The 19,809-nt window shown below is 34.9% G+C and overlaps 2 protein-coding genes across 3 annotated transcripts; both read left to right on the top strand.

The window, feature by feature from the left end:
- Nucleotides 1–681: 681 nt before the first annotated feature.
- Nucleotides 682–11,004, top strand: LOC105649777 (heat-inducible transcription repressor). Of its 2 annotated transcripts, XM_012236553.4 has the most exons (12): nt 690–821; nt 1,201–1,255; nt 1,464–1,774; nt 4,618–4,695; nt 4,808–5,373; nt 6,834–7,454; nt 7,609–7,763; nt 8,442–8,626; nt 8,723–8,856; nt 8,941–9,290; nt 9,375–9,478; nt 10,569–11,004. In XM_012236553.4, exons 3-12 carry the CDS (start codon nt 1,483–1,485, stop codon nt 10,637–10,639), a joined length of 2,556 nt encoding a protein of 851 aa, XP_012091943.1. In that variant the 5' UTR covers nt 690–821; nt 1,201–1,255; nt 1,464–1,482; the 3' UTR covers nt 10,640–11,004. The 2 variants fall into 2 exon arrangements, with proteins under 2 accessions (XP_012091942.1, XP_012091943.1); XM_012236552.4 differs by lacking the exon at nt 1,201–1,255 and having other exon boundaries at nt 682–821.
- Nucleotides 11,005–13,557: 2,553 nt separating this feature from the next.
- LOC105649776 (serine/threonine-protein kinase PBL34) lies at nt 13,558–19,137 on the top strand. The gene is made up of 6 exons (XM_012236551.4): nt 13,558–14,406; nt 15,764–16,098; nt 16,249–16,384; nt 16,875–17,011; nt 17,094–17,217; nt 18,186–19,137. The coding sequence occupies exons 1-6, from the start codon at nt 14,172–14,174 to the stop codon at nt 18,701–18,703; spliced, it is 1,485 nt and encodes a 494-aa protein (XP_012091941.1). The 5' UTR covers nt 13,558–14,171; the 3' UTR covers nt 18,704–19,137.
- The last annotated feature ends 672 nt before the right edge of the window (nt 19,138–19,809 follow it).

The following is a 19,809-nucleotide window of genomic DNA, read 5'->3' as shown; positions in this document are numbered from 1 at the left end:
CTACATGAAAATAACACACGCCATGTGTTTCTCTATATAACTTTATTTTAAAAACACACATAATATATGTTATGACTCATTAAAATGAGATATATCCTTAAAAAAAAAAAAAAAAGAGATATAAACACTGCTTAAAGATTACTTACTATGAAATCCTATATACAATCTCATGACTTAATTTAATATGAATTGAGTATTATATAATTAAGGATATCAATTTTGTTTTCTTTCTAAAATTTTATATTTTTTTATAGGAATTCAATTTTCCACTATGTAGATGCATAGGAAAATCGGGATGGATCTTATATATTCAAGAATTTGATATTTTGATTACTTTGATATTACTAATTTCATTGATGGCCATTATCTCCATTATATTAAAAATATTAAATTCAATAAGCAAGCATTAATTATTTAAAGAATTGATAAAAAAATAACTTAATAATCACAATTACTTCCTCCGTCCTATGGATTGTAGGAATTTTAACTGGATGGAGGTAGTAAAAGAAAAAGAATTTAAATATTAATTATTTCAGCCTCAATTTTTAAAAATATTTAATGAATTAGTATTTGGCACTTAACATATTATTAATGATATCAATTTTATGTATAATAATATTTTAAATTAAAAGAAAATAAAAAGTTTTTATACATATAATCATGTAACCTCTCTCTATTGGGCTTGGAATTGGAAATTTTTATTAGTGAGAGTTTTAATTTATAAGCCCGAAAGGCGTCTCTGCACCAACTCGCCTCTCTCTGCCCTGGGAAGGGGATCTATCTCATTTCCAAGGCCACTTTCCGGTTTGATCTCCGATCAGGTAACGCTAACACTACCATTTCAGCTAAAATCTACAATCATCACCTCCTATCGGAACCAAAACATGTCTAATCACTAATCATGGATCTCCAAGTGTGCCTGATACTGATTTGCTTTCTTATTTTCCTTGGACTTGCTAAATTGGCTTCAATGAGCGGTTTGATAGTTCACGAGTTAACCGATTTTGCCACATTATACTTTTATCTGTGCTTTTGGTTTGCTTGTGCGTCTGTCCTCTTTTCAATTCAATTCCATATTGTTTTGGAAGTTAAAAGGATTCTGGGCTCTCAAATTGTAGTTCAATGGTTTTGTGCTTTTTGATTCTTGTTTTTTGAACTCGTTAAAGTAAAATTTCCTACTATTTTTTGTTTTCCCATCAGGAGCAGGGTGCCAGTTATATCTTGTTTTGGTTTGGAGTTGCATGAGGAGGAGGAAGTTAAGGATCCTGTTTTAAATTGTGATTTAGATGGTTTTTTTTATCACTTTTTACTATATTGATTTTGCATAGTTGTTTAGTAACAAGCGAGTTGTGGGCATTGATTTTTCCTCCCCTTCCCTTTCATCCAACACGGCATACGCATCAACTTTATTCAGTGACGTGATAGTTCAATTACACTTACAATGGCATACTTCTAATACGCAGATAAATTTTCCTGGGGACAATGAATTTCCTGCAGCGGTATACTACCCAGAATGTAGTGACAGAACAGGTTCCTGTACAAGAACCTCCAGCAGACACACGTCAGACATCAAAACCATCAGGAACTTTGGAGGGTCTTATAGCTGAAGACCCATTTCCCCAATCTCCTACAGCACAGGCTCGTGATGGAGAGGCTCAGGGAAGTGGAGATGAAAATGGCACTGTTGGTGGTGCGAGTGCTAAGAATGACTCTCATGTGGTGGCAAACCACCAAGATGTTTCTGAGGAAGAAGGATGGATTACTATTCCTCAAGGTATTGTTTGACCGTTTTAGTTAGCTTAGCTGTATTGATTCATTGAATAATTAGTACAGCGATATGCACACTTTGGTCACCTTCCTTTGCTTTGATCTATAAGTGTTTTGAGCATTGGAAGATTGCTAACCCACTTTTATACTCTGGTTAAGGTAGAACTATCATAATTTGAACTTCTTTTGGTGTTTATATTATACATAATTTGACCATACTGTTGAGCATCTACACTTCTTTATACTAGGAAGATGTCTTTAGTTGGAGCATAGTTATTGTTCTAAATCCAAGTGTCTGTATTAGGTAAAAACCTGTGGTAATTTCCTAATTGAGTGTGCATCATCAAGCATGGATAACTCAATAAGAGGTCAGTGAGGCTGATGCTAAGTATGCATCTTGTTTTTCCTCAAGAAAAAAAAATAAAATAAAAAGCTCGCACCTTGCGGCTATTGTGGATAGAGATGTGATATTGATGGCAGATTTCTCCACTGTTACTTCAAAAATGGAGTATAGTAATTTGGTACTGCTAGGATGCTTAAATTTTGAATGTTCTCCGAGCTGGATTTGATGCTTACACATGTCCTTGGTGATCCCCACTGTTATCGTTAAATGGGGATGCTGATCTGAAATGAGTTAGGTTGTGAAGCCTTTTCTCTATTCTCCTTGGTTATCATTGTTGAGGTACATATTTGATAATATTGTTCCAAACTGAAACCTTATTTTTGTTGTTATTTTATGGTTGTTTATCTTGAAAAATGTTATTTTGCTTAAATTTAGTATAAGTTCTCTCTCTTTATCTCTCTCCTTTGAGCAATAAAGGAATTTGTTTTTCTTAGGAACTTCAAAATGATTCCTGCTCTAATATCAATATGAAAAATTTTCTTTAGAAGATGTATGTGAACGGTAAGCATCAGTGTCTGTGTATGATGTGGATTTAGTTGGTGTAAATCTTCTACATTTGGCCATAACTGAGCCAAGTCGAACCGATATTTGGCTAAACAATCAAGCCTGGCTCATTTATAAGTAAGCTAAGTATCACGCAACTTATAGAGCTTGCGAGTCTAAACAAGCCAAACTGAGCTTAAGTTTTCTTAATAAATTTGAGTTATAAAAAATAATTTTTATGTTTATCCACAAAATTTAACTATAGTTCCATGATATTTTTACTTTTAATAATTTTTATGATAAAGGCATGAACTTTAAGAGGCTGGTTTTAGTATATTTGGTACTCCACTTGTGACCTAAAGGTCATGAATTTGAGTCGTGGAAACAATCTTTTTACAAAAAGCATGGGGGAGGTTATGTACATCACTGTGAACTGGATCATCATTTCTTTTAAAGGTGTGAACTTTAACTATTCTAAGTATGCACTATAGAATTTAATTTTTTTTTTTATTATTGCTCAATGCATAATTTTAAATAAGTATATCTTTTCATAAAATTATAAATAAAAATGTACATGTATATATAAAATTAAATTATATACGAGTGAGCTCATGAGCCTACAAACAAGTATCTCATGAGTTTAAATATTTTGAGCTTTGTTAAACTGAGGTTTAGCTCATGTATTAAAAAAGCTTCAAAAAGTGAGCTTGAATGAGTTTCTGTCAAGTTGAGCTCAAAGTAGGTCATGAACGGCGTCTTATTAGCAGCTTTACTTCTACTAGGCCTTAACTCACTGACCTTTGATTGGGGTTCTGATTATCTAAATTCAACTACATACTTGATGAGTACAGATTTTTGTTTTGTTTAACTTCGGTCTTAGTATATTTATCAAGCATCCTTGATTCCTTTCCTTTAAAATAATTTCTTTGAGAATGCTGCTGAAGGATGGAATACCAGAAATTCTGTGATTTCCTTTTGCCTCGGCTTCTGCTTTCTTATCGTATTTAGTTTTGTAGGAGGTAGGTCAGAGGGGAATGGATTGGATTGATTTTCTCACTGGAAACACTGAGGATGATTGGTGTGTTATTTGGATTAGACAATGCAATCTTGCCAAATTTTCCCTTATTGGAAGTGATTGTCAGAGCTACAGGAAGGTTTAATAAATAATTCAAGAATAGAAGTGCATGAAAATGAATCAGATGCACATATTCCTTAAGCAAATAACATCATTTGCTAACATTTTCTATTTTCTTGGTACATGGTTCCTCCAATTTCTGTGATTATTGAAATCTTAGTACATTAGAAATATGAATTATGGATATCCTTTTCACATCTTATTGGAGACCTAGATGCTTGGTTGTTTTGCTTGCTTCTAGGTTATTACTCTTGAAACAAATGATGTGTTTAGCCGCAATTCTGTTTTTATGTGACCTTAAAAGAGTGCTCTATAGGTTAAGGCGTTTTCTCAATTATTGGCTCCCATGCTAAATTTTTGTTTACACTGTATGCATTTTCCCTATGAATTCACAATTGAAATCTTTCTTTGCTTCATAATGGACTCTTCCATATATTCAAATAATCAAGCCAACAAAATTGTGAAGGTTCCTTCCTGATCACATGTGATTTTTAATCATATAGGGAAGGCATGTGAAAATTTTTTGGGCTTGGCTGGTATCTGGTGGCCTGCTGTTTTGGTTGTTCATAGTTATTTTAAGGGTTTTATTTATTGTCAACAGTTACCTGTCAAATATATTGTACAATGTGCCTCCGTTTACTCTCCTGACTCATTCATGAAAGTTGTGTTCTTAAACTTCTTCATAAAGTGTGATATTACTGTTCATTTTATTTATTTCTATTTTGAAATTTTGCTATGTACTTTCCGAAATTAGTTTCCCCAAGTTTTTCCCTGTTTATGTGGTTTCCATGGGATTGATGGGTGTTTCATGATTCCTACGTTTTTGTAGGGGAACTTCCTGATGATTGGAATAATGCAACAGATATACATTCATTGCGCTCCCTGGATCGGTCATTTGTTTTTCCTGGTGCCTATCTTTCATTGTCTCTTGGTTCTTCCAGTTTTGACATGTCTCAGTTATTATATGTGCCAGAGACATTGTGTTCATTATATGATACCTGGACTCTATTTTATTCCAGGTGAGCAAGTTCATGTCCTGGCATGCTTGTCAGCATATAAGCAGGATACAGAAATTATTACTCCATTTAAAGTAGCTGCAGTGATGTCCAAGAATGGTATTGGACAAAGCCCTGAAAAACAAAATGGGAGTGTGAAAGAAGGAACAAGAGTGAGTCCTGGAGAAGGGGAAGTCAGTTCTGATGGCCAAGCTGTAGACCAAAATGGGAAGGAACCATCAAAACAAGACATTGATCCACAAAAGTACATTTCTGCCAGTGAATCGTTTCTCAGAATGGAAGATCAGAAAAGACAAACTGAAACATTGTTGCAAAAATTTCGGAACTCTCACTTTTTTGTTAGGATTGCAGAAGCAGGGGAGTCACTTTGGTCAAAGAAAGGTGCTTCTGGTCCAAAATCTTCTGAGATAGAAGGTCAGAACTACACTGTAAATGAAGCCAAAACATCTGCAAATAACAAATCCCGACTTGGTGCTCTTATTGATAGAGGCAACTTTGATGCTAATCTCTCTGGTGGAGCTGCAAGAAATAGTGTTTCATGTTGCTCTCTCCCTAATGGAGACATAGTGGTATGTGTCTGAGAACCTCTACATTTGTCATAATGAGCTTTTTGTTTGATGGATCTTCATGAAAATAGTGCATCTTCTACTTTGTACTTTTGTAACATTCTTGTCATAATAACTACTATCTGCATTTTGTAAGTTATTGTTTTTTGTTGCGCATATATGACATGCAGTTTTAGTGTTTGATATGCATGTTGTGTTTGATATTTCTCCATGGTATGGTGGATGTGGTGACCAACCATTAAAAATAGTTCTTCATGGTTTTCAAACTGGATGGTCTATAGGTTGAGCTACAGAACATGTAATCCTTGTTTCTGCCCTTTGAAGTTGTCAATTTGTGCGTAAGATATGCAGATTCCCAGCTTTGCTTTCTGTTTTATGTGAATCCTAGCAGAATTCTTGTTACACCTATAGTTGGCGGTGACATATTATTTTTTGTAAAACTCCTGCATTTCACAATTCTAATAAAACTTGTGTCTTTTTGTTGTCACTTTGATATATGATTGGAAGGCTGTCTTGTATATGGGTCTTGTTTACTACACAGGAGGGTGCCTTATTCTTTCAATTGTAATCCCTCCCTGTCTCTGTTTTCTTAGGTTCTATTAGAGGTTAATCACATAAAAGGTCTGAATCTTTTCCCATTTCAATCTTAGCCCTAAACTTTGAAAATGGTCAGTTATAAACTATGCTCATTCTTTGCTTTGGCCTTGTGTTCTAATTCTATTTAGTTACATGTAAAGTAACTTTTAAATCAAGGAATTAAATGGACAGACTGATATGTTTAGCAGCCTAATATCAGTTACTGTCTTATTTTGATGTATCCCTCTTCAAATCCCAGATTAGTGACTGATTTTATATGTCATTAAATAGATTCAGGTGCCTTGGCCATAATTTCCACAATAACAAATTGGGCTATAATTTGTTATTTTCTATAGTCCATGCTGTAATTGCAACATCAAAAAAAGTCAATCAACATTTTGTGTATTGCGTTTAGGGCTATGGCTTGCATTTTTGAGACAAAAAATTCGAGAAAAGTTCCTATCTTATGAAGTATCAATAAAGATTTTTAACTAAAAGACATGTTTTATGACCTAGGGATCACAGCAAAATTTGTAAGTTACATGCAATTGCACACTTTCCTGGACTATGTATTTATATCCATGTTGACTCTCAAACATGTAATGGTTTTAGGAGTTTCTTGATGGGCAACTGCATGTTATGGAATCATGTAGTTACCCCTTTTTTAGTTAAGAAACCATGAATATGTGCGATATATAATATAAAGTCATGCCATTTGATAATGTATGCGAGTAGTTATTGTTTGACAACATGTATGGCAGGGGTGTTCAGTTTAGATCCTTGCTGCAATATATATCATTACACCAATATGATGCTTATTATGTAAATTTTTAAGCAGTTGGTCAGGCTACTGATTCTCACTTGTTTATTTGTTTGGAAGGATGCAGGTTCTTTTACAAGTTAATATTGGTGTCAATTTTTTGAGAGACCCTGTTATTGAGATTCTTCAATTTGAGAAATATCAAGAGACAAATTTTTTCCCCAAGAAACAGGGCAACTTAAATGGTGCAGATTATGACCCATGTGGTGAATTGTTAAAATGGTTGCTTCCTTTGGATAACACTCTTCCTCCTCCAGCTCGTTCTTTTTCTCCTCCTCGTTTAAGTTCTGCTTCTGGAATTAGTGGTACTTCTCAAAAGCCTACAGCTTCTGGTTCTCAGCTCTTCTCTCATTTGAGAAGTTACTCCATGTCATCATTGCCTCAAAATACTACACCACCTCCTCAGCCTGTTAAAGCCAAAAGTTATAAGCCCAACTTTGACATTGGAGACTGGAATCAGTACTCATCTCAGAAATTATTGAAAGGCCAAAAAATGGGAGGTGAAGGTCTTTTGTCTTTCCGAGGTGTATCATTAGAGCGAGAAAGATTTTCTGTTCGTTGCGGGTTGGAAGGCATCTATATTCCAGGAAGGAGGTGGAGGAGGAAACTTGAAATAATTCAACCTGTAGAGATCCATTCTTTTGCAGCTGACTGCAATACAGAGGACCTTCTCTGTGTTCAGATAAAGGTGTGGATTAAGATTTTTTTTTAGTTGAGTTAGGAGACATATGTATGCTCTTCCCCTCTGCATATCATATAATATATCCAATTCAGGTGCTCATTGGAATTTGCAATGCTTTTAATTTTTTGCAAATTCCATAATTTATCAAGTTCTTTTGCAGAATGTTTGTCCAACAAATAATCCGGATATTGTGGTATACATAGATGCTATAACAATTGTTTTCGAAGAGGCTTCAAAGGGTGGGTCACCTTCATCATTACCAATTGCATGCATTGAAGCTGGAAATGACCACTGTTTACCAAATCTAGCCCTCAGGTTGTTGTTCACTCTAGGTATCTTAATATACTCTCATTTATTGGTTGTCAGCTGCATTTTGTGTACCATGGTTAATCCAGTTGTCCTATGTTTGTTGGTTATTCATCCCTTTTTCCTATTATGAGCACAAGTGTATAATACAATACCTCTTTAGGTGATCCCAACACACCTAGTGGAAGTAAGGTTAAGATGATGAAACAGTTCATTCATCTAGGAAACCTCCATAATGCTTTCCATTTTCTTCTTTCTCATTGTGTTTAAGTGATTTAATGATAGTTTTTGGTGCATGTAGAAACTTACAAATTATACTTGTTCCACTCTCTTCTTACATGAAGAAATAGTGGAATGATGTAATGGAGTTTCTTTGTTGGCCTTCGTGGTTCGTGAAATTGACCTGTTTGTCATTTGTGGAATCCTACGAGTTGTGTAGATGCACAACAAAAATTTTTCTCTATGCAACTAAAAATTTTCATTGTTGCATAAATTGGTCATTGTCAAAAGAATCTCTATTCTCAATCAAAATAAATAAATAAATAAAATAAAATAAAATAAAAGGAAAAATACTATAATCAATGCTACATATCAGTTCGTTGTGAACAGAAGGAAATCTCTATTCAGTTATTGATTACTGAATGGAGAAGTATTACCATGAGCTTACTGTTTGTTTCCCCATGGCAGGAGAGGTGAAGAGCACTCTTTTATTCTTAAACCAGCATGCCCCCTGCTAAAGAATCTTAAAGTTCACAGTGAAAGACTTTCCCCATCACCAAGTTCACGACTTGCATCAAGTAACGCTGAAGGAAAGAGTGTTTCAAATATCGATCAATATGCAATTATGGTATCTTGCCGATGCAATGACACTGGTAAGCATCCTGTTCTCAGTTGAGTTCATCGTCTATACTAAATTTAACTCTTTCTATTCTCATTTTTCTTGTTTCATGGTTTGTATTTGAATGAAGAGTCAAGGTTGTTTTTCAAGCAGCCAACTACATGGCGACCACGTATCTCAAGGGACCTTATGATCTCTGTTGCATCTGAGATGTCAGGACAATGTTCTGGAGCTAATGAAAGAGCCTCTCAGCTTCCGGTTCAGGTTTCACTTATGCTGAGTTTTTCTTATTTATGTTTTTATTTATTTTTTTAAGGTCATTAACCTTTGCTTTGGTGAAATTGCCAGGTCCTAACACTTCAGGCATCAAATTTGACATCTGAAGATCTAACTATGACAGTTCTTGCTCCTGCTTCATTTACTTCTCCTCCTTCAGTCGGGTCCTTGGGTTCACCAACAACATCAATGAGTGCACTTGTTGATTCTTCCGAGTACTCAGGTAGAATAAGTGGAGAGAGAAGTGGCGCAGCAGTACAGAGGGCGAGCTCTGTGCCTCCACCAGAGAATCCAAAACAGAGTGGTATTGGTGGAGTTCACTCTGTTTCTTTTAATGGACAGTCATCTCCGATAACTGATGTCATTCCAAGTAGTGATTTGGGTTGCACGCATCTATGGCTCCAGAGTCGAATTCCATTAGGGTAATGCAACGCTTCCTTCTTCTGTCCTTTTCTTTTACAGATTGTGTTTGGACTGCAAATTACAACAATCTGTGATTGCATCAGCTGCATCCCTGCTCAATCAACAGCTACCATCAAGCTGGAGCTACTTCCCTTGACTGATGGCATAATTACACTGGACACATTACAGATTGATGTTAAGGAGAAAGGTATTATCTTCAACTATCCATTTCTTTATTTTTTCTTTATATGAAAAAGCTATATTTTGTTGACAAGCTAGGTTTTGTTCTTCTCATAGGACCGAAAGCCTAGCTTTCTCATGAATTATTGAATTCTGGTGAATTCTCACTTACTCATGTTCTGTTAATGCCCTTTTCCATAATCATAAACACAGTAGAATATCTCACTCAGAAAGACAAAAGAAAAACACTGTTTTCTGATATTTCCCTCTGAGAATCAATTTTATTGTTCAGACTACATGCACCAGATGCTGGTTAAATTCTAATGTCATCATATTCGGCCCATTAATTCACCATATTATTTTTTCTTGTGCTATGTTTGATATGTAAATGGACGTTTGGGTTGTAAGCTAGGATGCATCATCATGGAACATAACCCAATATCTATACTTGTTGTTACTTTGTTGGATTGAACCAGAATTGTGAGTTTCCTTCCCCTGTTGTGAAATCTGTAAATTTTTCAGTTTTAAGTGCCAAAATAAGCATGGACAATCAATGCATCCTTCTCTAGCTCTAGTGCATGTGCGAGTTTTGTTTTCTTGGTTGCATGATTAAATTAGCATAATTGCTATTGCACACACTATCTAGCTTAGATCAGTGCAAACATTTTGAATATTAATATATTTCTCTGTGGATGGATCTTGCACACAGCAATGCACTAACATTCGATATTCAGCAGTCCTAACTCTTCAGGAAATGGGTCCCACCTTTATTAGATCTCATCCTTATTTGATGGTTCATGGGTGAACCATGGTCTAGACAAGTATTTTTGCCTTACTCTTAAGCCTGACGGCTGAAGTGTCTGGGCACATGTTATTTTTGTGCCCTTGGCTTGCAAATGTGGATCTTTGTTGTTGTATACCAGTACTTGGGGAATCATCTATTGTTTATCTTGTTTTATTGGATTTATTGAATTTTAACATGTTTATCTTGAGGAGTGCCATACTAGGTGAATCTTTTCTAGTTCCTCTCTTTACATCATTAACGCATGCTTTCCGATAACTGAAATGGCTAATCAACAGCTCGAGTTATTATGGATATCTATTTTCTGGTTGTACAGGTCGCACATATGTTCCTGAGCACTCGCTAAAGATAAATGCAACTTCGAGCATTTCCACCAGGATTGTTTAGAATGGATTTCATGTAACTTCTGTTTCTTACCACATTTTATGAAGAGGAACTCAAAAGGCTGTCTGAAATGTAGCACCTAGTTATTTGCCTTCCTTGATGTGGGAATGGTTATGTTAATTTTTTTTTTTTTAAATATAGCATCACCTCATGTATCCTAAATCACGATCAGGAGAAACAATATTTGTTATATAGCCCCCTGGTGTTGGGAAAGAAATATACCCCTTATAGATGATTCGAACTGTGAATTGTAGTTGTGTGACACTCTCCACAACGCCATAAAATCCTTTTTTTTTTTTTTTCTTTTTGGTTTTATTGTATCCAGTTATCCACTACTCTATGAGCTCCCCTCTTTTGCTTCTGGTCTATTATGTTTATATGTGCAATTGCAAGGAGTCCATAATTGTATGGTTTTGATGGAAGAAATGTAAATTGGAAATTCTTAAAAAAGGAGGGAGGCTGGTTTCAGAAGGTTTAAGCTTCAGACTTCCGCTTTGCAAGGTTGTTCTAGGATTCTTGTAAATCAAACGTTTTTTTTTTTTTGTTGTTCTCGGAAACTAGTAAAACAGAAAATAGAACATTATTTGGTTTGTGGTTCGTGTTATGTCCGCTTGGTTGTGCTTTGTTCAATATAATTTATAAGCTACTTTGATTACTAAGTTGGTCCGACGAGATTTCTCAACTCGTTAAGATGGTCATTTTCACGCTTACATAATGTAATTCGTCGGGTTTTCACTTTTCAGTCTGAGTGTTTATAATTGTGAATTTGTACAGGGAATAGAGCTCAATTTACCCCCCTCCCCCTGAACTTGAGTGCAATATTCAGTTTGCCTAAAAATCAACTTTATACATTTGACCCAACTTGAATTAAAAGAACGAAACACCCATTTTTTCATAAAAAAAATATTTTTAATATTTTTAACTAACAAAATTATATATAAAGTTCAAAATTAAGAAAGAAAAATAGAGCTTTTTCTTTTTTTTGCAAATTGAGGAGGTAAATCGTACAAGAAATTTGATTTTTAGATAAACTGAATATTAATCTCAAATTCACGGAGCAATTTGAGATTTCTTCTTTTGCACAGGAATTATAGACTCAGGCCAAACCCAATTAATACCTACACACCAAACATCATAAAATTACACATTAAATTATAAAGGTTTAAGGAATTAAATGCGATTAGGTAGCATGATTTTGCACATTCCCACTCAATGTCAACTATGATTCCTCATACTAGCAAACAATCCCTTTTAGTGATAAAAATTAATATATATATATATATATATACCTTTTCCTCTCCCATAATTTTGTGGAATTTACTAAGTATGTACATCATAATTTATACAATCAACCACATATTTTTCTTCTTTAATGGAGGAAAATAAAATAAAAGGACAAGTTCCTCCTTTTTTTCTCGTATTAAGAAGTTAATGATCAAGCAAACAAAACTCTAACACATGTTATGCTAATGTCACTATCAAATTATGTGATTAGGATGGCGCTGGCTATTTCTTAATCACTGGGGCTAACACATGTCAACACTTTTACTTGTATCAGTCTCAAGAAAAGGAAAAAAAAAAAAAAAAAAAAAGGAAGAAGAACTACTACTTCTAAATTATTTTCACAAATATCTTTACTTACATATTTGTTGTTATTATTATTATTATTATTATTATTATTTTAATACTTATGTCATGCCATAAATTGATCCCTTCTAAAACCTCTGGACTCTAAAATATTGGAGGAATGATTATATTAAAGGGGGAAAAGTAAAGTAAAGAAAATATTCTTTAAATTTCTCCAATGTTGATCTCTCCAAATTGAGAGAAAAATACATAAAATTGGTGAACATTTCACTATTCATATATACTATACAATAATATATTTCCATATCACAAACATACAAAGATATTTTTAACATAAAGATTATAAATTGATTGTTTCTCAAATAAGGAAAAATATAGATATTTTTCTATATTTGAACGTAAAGGTAAAATATGATTAAAATCAAATTTATAATTTGTAAATTTTCATTTTTCTGAATATAATAATTTAATGGTTAATGACATATTTCATAATATAAATTATTGGAGATATAATTAATGTATTAATCAATGTATAAAAAAGTGAAATAATAAAATTCTTTTACTTATATTAAGTTATTTTACATAGTTGAAATTTGATTTTGCTTTGTAACAATGTTGATTATTTTATGTGAGTTGAATTATTATTTAAATGTCAAGTTTTCTGATGGTATGGACTATCATTATTTTTGCAAAACATAGGGAAGGTCCAAAGATTTTTGTATTTATTTATTTTTCAGGAGGAAGGTTTCATGTACCATAATTTTTTTTTTTAAAAGAAAAGTGTAGACAAATTAAAAATTTAGTGACTTATTTATTTTTTTATTAATGATAAGTGGAATAAAGGAGAGCAAGAGTGTTCTTTCCTTCAAAAAAATATAACAGTAATAATAATAATAAATTTTTTATATAAAACTCAATCGTTAATCAAATATATATGAGTAATGAGATAAATATTAAATTTAGTGCGGAAATTTTTTAATTAAAAAAAAAAAAAGAAAATAAATAGAGGGGAGATGGATGCACATCAGCGGGAGAGATGAAATTTGACACGCGCGCGTTGGCGTCCGCCCACCCAAAGGGGACACGTCACAATCCAGGTGGGTCCCGTTTTATAAATTTTAATTTATCTATCCTGCCCAAACTGCCCCACGTTTTCCACTTCTCTGTTTGCCCGAATTGCCCGCCCCTGCCCTTTTTGTCTCTCTCAGTAGAAAGGTTCAGTACTGGGCAGTCCGAGACCAGCCTACCCGTTGCCCGCATTCTCCGGGCAACTCCACCATGCTTTTTTCTAGTCTTCGATTCGATTTAAAAATTTTCAAAGAAAAGAAACAAATGAATAAAAAAGTAACAGAGAATCGATAATAGGAAAAGGGGAGAGAGAGAAATTTATCTGATTTTTTTTTTTGGGCTAATATATTTAACTTTTTTATTTATTTCTTAAATATTTTTTTGATTTATTTGCTTTTATTTTAAACTGGTCGCTTTGTGTCTGAATCTCTGCAATTGTGTGTATTGGGGATAGTTTGTTTTTTTTGAGATTTCTGTTATCTTTAGAGCAGACATTTCCTGCTCTGTACTGAGGTTTGTTGGTTCCATTTGTTAAATCCTATTTTTTTCTTGTTTTAAGGAAAAAAGAAAGACCAAACTACTTTTGTTTCTGGTTAAATAGTTTCCAACTTGATTATTAATTTTTAGTCTAAAAACTCAAAAGGGGTTGCCATTTTTGACCTTCTTCTTGTGATCTCGCTATTTTGCTCTACTGGGTTTGTGGGTATTCAAGAGAAATTGTTAAATTTCGTTGCTTTTTGGTTGTTTTTTCCTTTTTTTTTTTTCCCTTCTTCCCCTTTTTGGGTTTTGGAAGATAGTTTTTGGTGGGGGGTTGGGATTTGGGGGGTCTTTGGATGAAAAGTGGGTCTGGGTTTTTAGGGTTTTTTGAGAGGAGCAGAGTATGGGATTGGGAAGTGAAGATGGAAAGGTGAAGGCTTCTAGGGACGTGTGCAAATCAAAGGGAAGGAAGAAGAAAAAAGATGACGGTGATGGCAGTGGTGGTGGTGTTGGTGGCGGTGATGATGTTGTGGACGAGGCGGATACAGGGTGTTGGTTCAAGTTGAGGTTTATAGGGGGCTGCATTTCTTCAAGATCCAAAGTTGATAGCTCTGTTAGTGGGACGAGTACCCATTGCGGTAATGCATACTTCTATTGAGAATTTTGCTTGATATTGCTTCAATTGTTTGGTTGACCAATATTGATGTTTACTTGGATGCCTGATTTTCCTGGTTTAATGCGTCAGGATATACTCTCTATGTAATGTTTATTCAGATACTAATTTTTACTATGAAAAGAGTCGGTGTTTACAATTGATTTTTAGTTTGATATTTTGTCGATAATAAATCCAAGGGTGACTAGGAACTTTGGTTCTGCACTAACAAGTGTGAGAATTCAGCCCTGAGACAGTTGAATTGGCATGGTCAAGGGTTTCAAGAAAACATGGATATCTCAGAACTTTGCATAACTGTGGGTCAAAAAGTTATGGTCTTATCCTTGATTGCTTTGGGTGCATCAGGAATACATGGAATTACATCTGAAGTGTCCTTCTTAACCATTTCTATTTGTGATAGATCATCAAGGTTGGCGAAACTTGGATTTCTAATTCATCTGTAGACTGATAAGGAATGGAGTCAGTATGCATTGTTCTCAGGTCCTAGTTTTGTTCACTTGATTCAGTTGAGGTTATGGTTAGACTTGGGCCTTTTCATGTCACCTTTCCTTTGTTATTAACCCAATATTCTACTTTGGTTTATTTTCAAATTGTTTGTTCAAATTTCTATATTTTCTTTCATAAGTTGGTTTGGCTACATCTAGTCTAAAAACAGTACTCAATACTACATCTGGTCAAGTTTGTTGTTTGGATCGATCATTTCTTCTTCTGAAAAGTATGTATGAGAAATTGCATTGTGAAAGGTTGGACAAACTTAGTCTAGTCGACTGTTAACTTTAAACTGGTTCCTTCAATGATTGTGCCCGTGTTTGTTATATCAAAATGATGGTGGTGAATTAGTAGTTAAGGCAGGTACATGGTTAGCAGTAGCATTGATGATGAGATGGCAAGTTGTATGCAAACATTTTATTATGGTAAAGAATGGGTTGCATGAGAGATCTGAAAGCATGATAAGCCTTAGAAGCATAAGATAGATTTTATGGTTTTGAAGTATTGTTAAGAAAGACTTTGTGAGGCTGGAAGAGTGACTGTCAAGTTGGGTTAAAATTACAGAAGGTAGTTGTATGTTATTTGATGTTTGTTCATCCAAAAAACATATTTTGGTTTCGAATTTGGGTATTGGTTAGCTGTCCAGTTGCTAGTTAAGTTGTTCTCATATTTTAAATAAATGTCCATGTGTTGCATTGCAGTTTATGTACCCATATATGGAGGACTGATTTAGCATAACAGATCTATGCCAATGCTATAATTGAAACCCTTCATATTGCCTTTCTTGGTGGGATGTGTTTTCTTACATGGTAAGTTTATTTGTATATCAACAGAAAGTAAATCAACAAATGATACAAGCAGAGACCAACCAGCCGCCCCTGCAATCTCATCTACGACCACAAGTAATGCAGAAAGTAATTCATCCACTTCCAAACTCGAAGAGGAGCTTAAAATTGCTTCCCGACTGCGAAAGTTCACATTTAATGATCTAAAGTTGGCAACAAGAAATTTCAGACCTGAGAGTCTTCTTGGCGAAGGGGGTTTTGGTTGTGTTTTTAAGGGGTGGATTGAAGAAAATGGAACTGCTCCAGTGAAACCTGGTACAGGGCTTACTGTTGCAGTTAAAACCCTTAATCATGATGGGCTTCAGGGTCATAAAGAGTGGCTGGTAAGGAACTTTCCTAATCTGCTCTAGTACATCATATATTAGATGTTGATTGCTGCCATTTTTTCCTTACTTTTGGTTTTTCTTTTGATTTGTTTGATGTAATATTTTGATTAAGATTTCTCTTTATTTCATAACTCATCTACGTGGCAGGCTGAAGTGAATTTTCTCGGTGATCTTGTGCATCCTAACTTGGTCAAACTGATTGGTTACTGCATTGAAGATGATCAAAGGCTGCTAGTGTATGAGTTTATGCCTCGAGGAAGCTTGGAGAATCACCTGTTTAGAAGTAAGTAATTCCCCTTTTTCTTCTTCTTCCTCTGTCCCTGTCTCTCTTTTTCTGGTTGGCTCTTTTGATCTCCTGTTGCTAAAATTTCTAGGCTTCTTACATGGAATAAAGTTACACCTGCTTGTGGATTTGAATAATATTCCCCAGTACTCATTTTTCCTTGTAGTTCATAACTGTTTCATGCCATTTGCAAATAAGTTGGTTTTATGCAGAATAAAATGACTAATCGTACTGTTATAATATTTATACAAATTGGATGAGTGAATGCTCAGTGCTTTGTGTTAGTATTTATGCATGTACACGTCAATTCGCACTTGAGACTATGGATATGCCTTGCTTCGTTGGACAAGGCACTGCACAAAAACATTTCTTTGTATAACTCAGTGACCTGTTTATTGCACTGGACAAAAACATTTCTTCGTTGTTTTTGCTTTTACTATGAAGTCATTATTATAATACATTCATGTCCCAATTGGGATATTATTTGCAGGATCTCTGCCTCTTCCATGGTCCATAAGGATGAAAATTGCACTAGGTGCTGCAAAAGGTCTGGCCTTTCTTCATGAAGAAGCAGAAAGGCCGGTCATATATCGTGATTTCAAAACTTCTAATATCCTATTAGATGCAGTACGTAATGAAACCTTGGTAAAGTTATAAAATTTTTCTATATGTGGTGTGCTTTTTCTGAGTTTTAATTTTGGCATTCCAGGATTATAATGCTAAACTTTCGGATTTTGGACTTGCCAAAGATGGTCCCGAGGGGGATAAGACCCATGTATCAACTCGTGTGATGGGAACATATGGTTATGCAGCTCCGGAATATGTGATGACTGGTAAGCATAATTTAATATAAATAGGCAAACTTACCATCTCTCCACACCTTCATTCACTGAAGGTCAAAGATAAGTTCTTTCTCTTCTTTTGGAAAAATTCAGATATGACTACTTTGTAGATATTTTTTCTCCTTTCCTTCTCTCCTTGTATTTCCACAGCACTAGTCATCCATCTTGTGGGCATCACTCCAGTTCACTTGAGGAAAGGCTTAAAAGTTTTTGTATTATGTATTAGTAGGATGACCATTCATTGGTTTGTGGTATGTGTTTAATTTTGCGTCCTACAGTTGTATTAGTTTTCAATTAATAAGCTGATGACACCAAGCTCTAATTTTCCTCATTATGATGATTAACTAAAACCGACTATCAAATTATTAGGGATTAGGTGCATGGATCTGATTCTTCCATCTAGTTCTGCCTGGGGTGAATCATTCTATTAGAACTTGCAACTTTACATTGCTACGTCATTGTTCTCTACTTAAATCCACCATCAGATACTCTTGCTTTTCTGTGTCAATGCACCAATGTGTCTATAGGTCCGTGATGAAAATGGCCAGACCATTTTGTTCGACCATCTCCTCTTGTTTTCTCTCAAGGATGGGTGTCTTTAGCTCTCACTTGCATAGGAATTCAACATATTCTTGTCTTTAAATACGCGAACTATGTTCTTCATTTTCTGAGTGAATGCAATGGTAGCATAGGAAATTTGGTTGATGCTTCATGGTCTTCTATTCTGAATTGCTTGCAAAGGTTGGGGTTACTGGGCCATTTCCTTTGGCCATAGCTTGTGCATTGTTACTGTAAACTGAAGTTTTGCATCCTTCAATAATTATTCTGTCAAAGACAAAACAGACATTAATGCCATAGAGTCTTGTGTTACTGTTGTGGATATCCATTGCTTAGGAATTCAACATGTCTATTTTATTTTCTTTGGTAAGTCTGAACAGATTAAAACTTTAATGTCTCAGGACATCTTACATCAAGGAGTGACGTCTACAGTTTTGGTGTGGTTTTACTTGAAATGATAACTGGCAGAAGATCCATGGACAAGAACCGACCTATTGGAGAACATAACCTTGTGGAATGGGCTCGGCCTCATCTTGGAGAGAGAAGAAGATTCTACCGATTGATAGACCCTAGGCTTGAAGGCCACTTTTCCATAAAAGGTGCACAAAAAGCAGCACAACTGGCTGCTCACTGCCTTAGCAGGGATCCAAAAGCCAGGCCCCTAATGAGCGCAGTTGTGGAGGTGCTGAAGCCTCTGCCCAACCTTAAAGACATGGCAAGCTCATCATATTATTTCCAAACCATGCAAGCTGACCGAACTCTTTCCAGCCCAAATGCCAAAAGTAGCAGCCGAACTCAAGGAGGATTATTGAGGAATGGACAACAACACCGGAGCCTTTCAATACCAAATGGTTCCCATGCATCTCCTTACCATCATCAATATCCCCATCAATCGCCTAAACCCACCAGTAAAGCATAGCACAGAGTCAGCAATTATCTACTTTTCACCACCCATTTTCATCATTCATTCCTTTTTCCCTCCTTTTCCCGAGATGTATTATCTGTGAAAGCATTTGTTCTTAGACACCGGAAAAGGCAACAGAGAAACATATGCGCTCTATATTATGTTTAGAATGGTGACCTCCCGGCAGGGGAGAATGTTAGGCAGGTGAAGCTTGTGGAGCAAAATGTCTGTGAGCCATATGTTGCTACAAAATGTCTTGAAATGCTAAAAAGATTTATTAGCTCCTTGTAAAATTTTTCCCCCTCCCGCTTCACTTCACTGCCTTTATCCTGTCAATATAAACCTAAAATCAGTCCTAATTCTGTTACTGGAACATTTATGCAATGGCAGTGAGGCCGTGGCTGGCATTTCTTATTTTTGATTAATGCAGGATGAGAATTGTTGCAAAACGCTGGGCTATAATATCCCATAAGGTCTTCCCTCGCACTGAAATTGGTAATTGCTGAAATAGATTATGTAACTGGGTATTGATGCTAGTTTGCAATGAAATCATATTGTACAAGAAACAAGAGGGTAAGGGACTGATTGCCAAATCTATCGTAATGATGACCTTACGACATTTGATTACTGCTACAAGGAACTAAATCAGTATCCAAAGAAAGAAAAATCTTAAAGCTTTTTCCGTTCGGTCAGTATATGCTCTCCTTTTGAAGGCCTCCTCGATGGAAACTAACTAACTACGTTGGTTGTTCCTAAGTTGGATCGGTCCGGGACACAAATTAGGGTTAGGAAAGGGTTGGGTACATTTGAACCGTTTAAAAATTTACTATAGTATCTATCTAAAATCGTTCCAAAATCTGATTACCTGTCTAACATAAAAATATCGGTTTAAATATCCATTTAACATTAAAAATATTTTTTTTATTTTTTATTATAAAAATACAAAGTTCTATTTTCACTTCATAAAAAAAATTGTATATTGATTATAATTATAATACTAATTATAACTGGAAACATATATTTACAATTTTGTTAAAAAATAAGTATTTTTAATGTTTAACTATTGATTAAATGAGTAACAAATAATAGATACCCAAATTTGAGTAGTAAAAAAACTAACG

Source organism: Jatropha curcas, chromosome 5, assembly GCF_041381405.1.
Source record: "Jatropha curcas cultivar XTBG-Jc1 chromosome 5, XTBG_Jcur_1.0, whole genome shotgun sequence".
In the NCBI taxonomy this organism is placed as follows: domain Eukaryota; kingdom Viridiplantae; phylum Streptophyta; class Magnoliopsida; order Malpighiales; family Euphorbiaceae; genus Jatropha; species Jatropha curcas.
The sequence above is the reverse complement of the archived record's forward strand: the minus strand, read 5'-3'. Positions and strand labels throughout refer to the sequence as shown.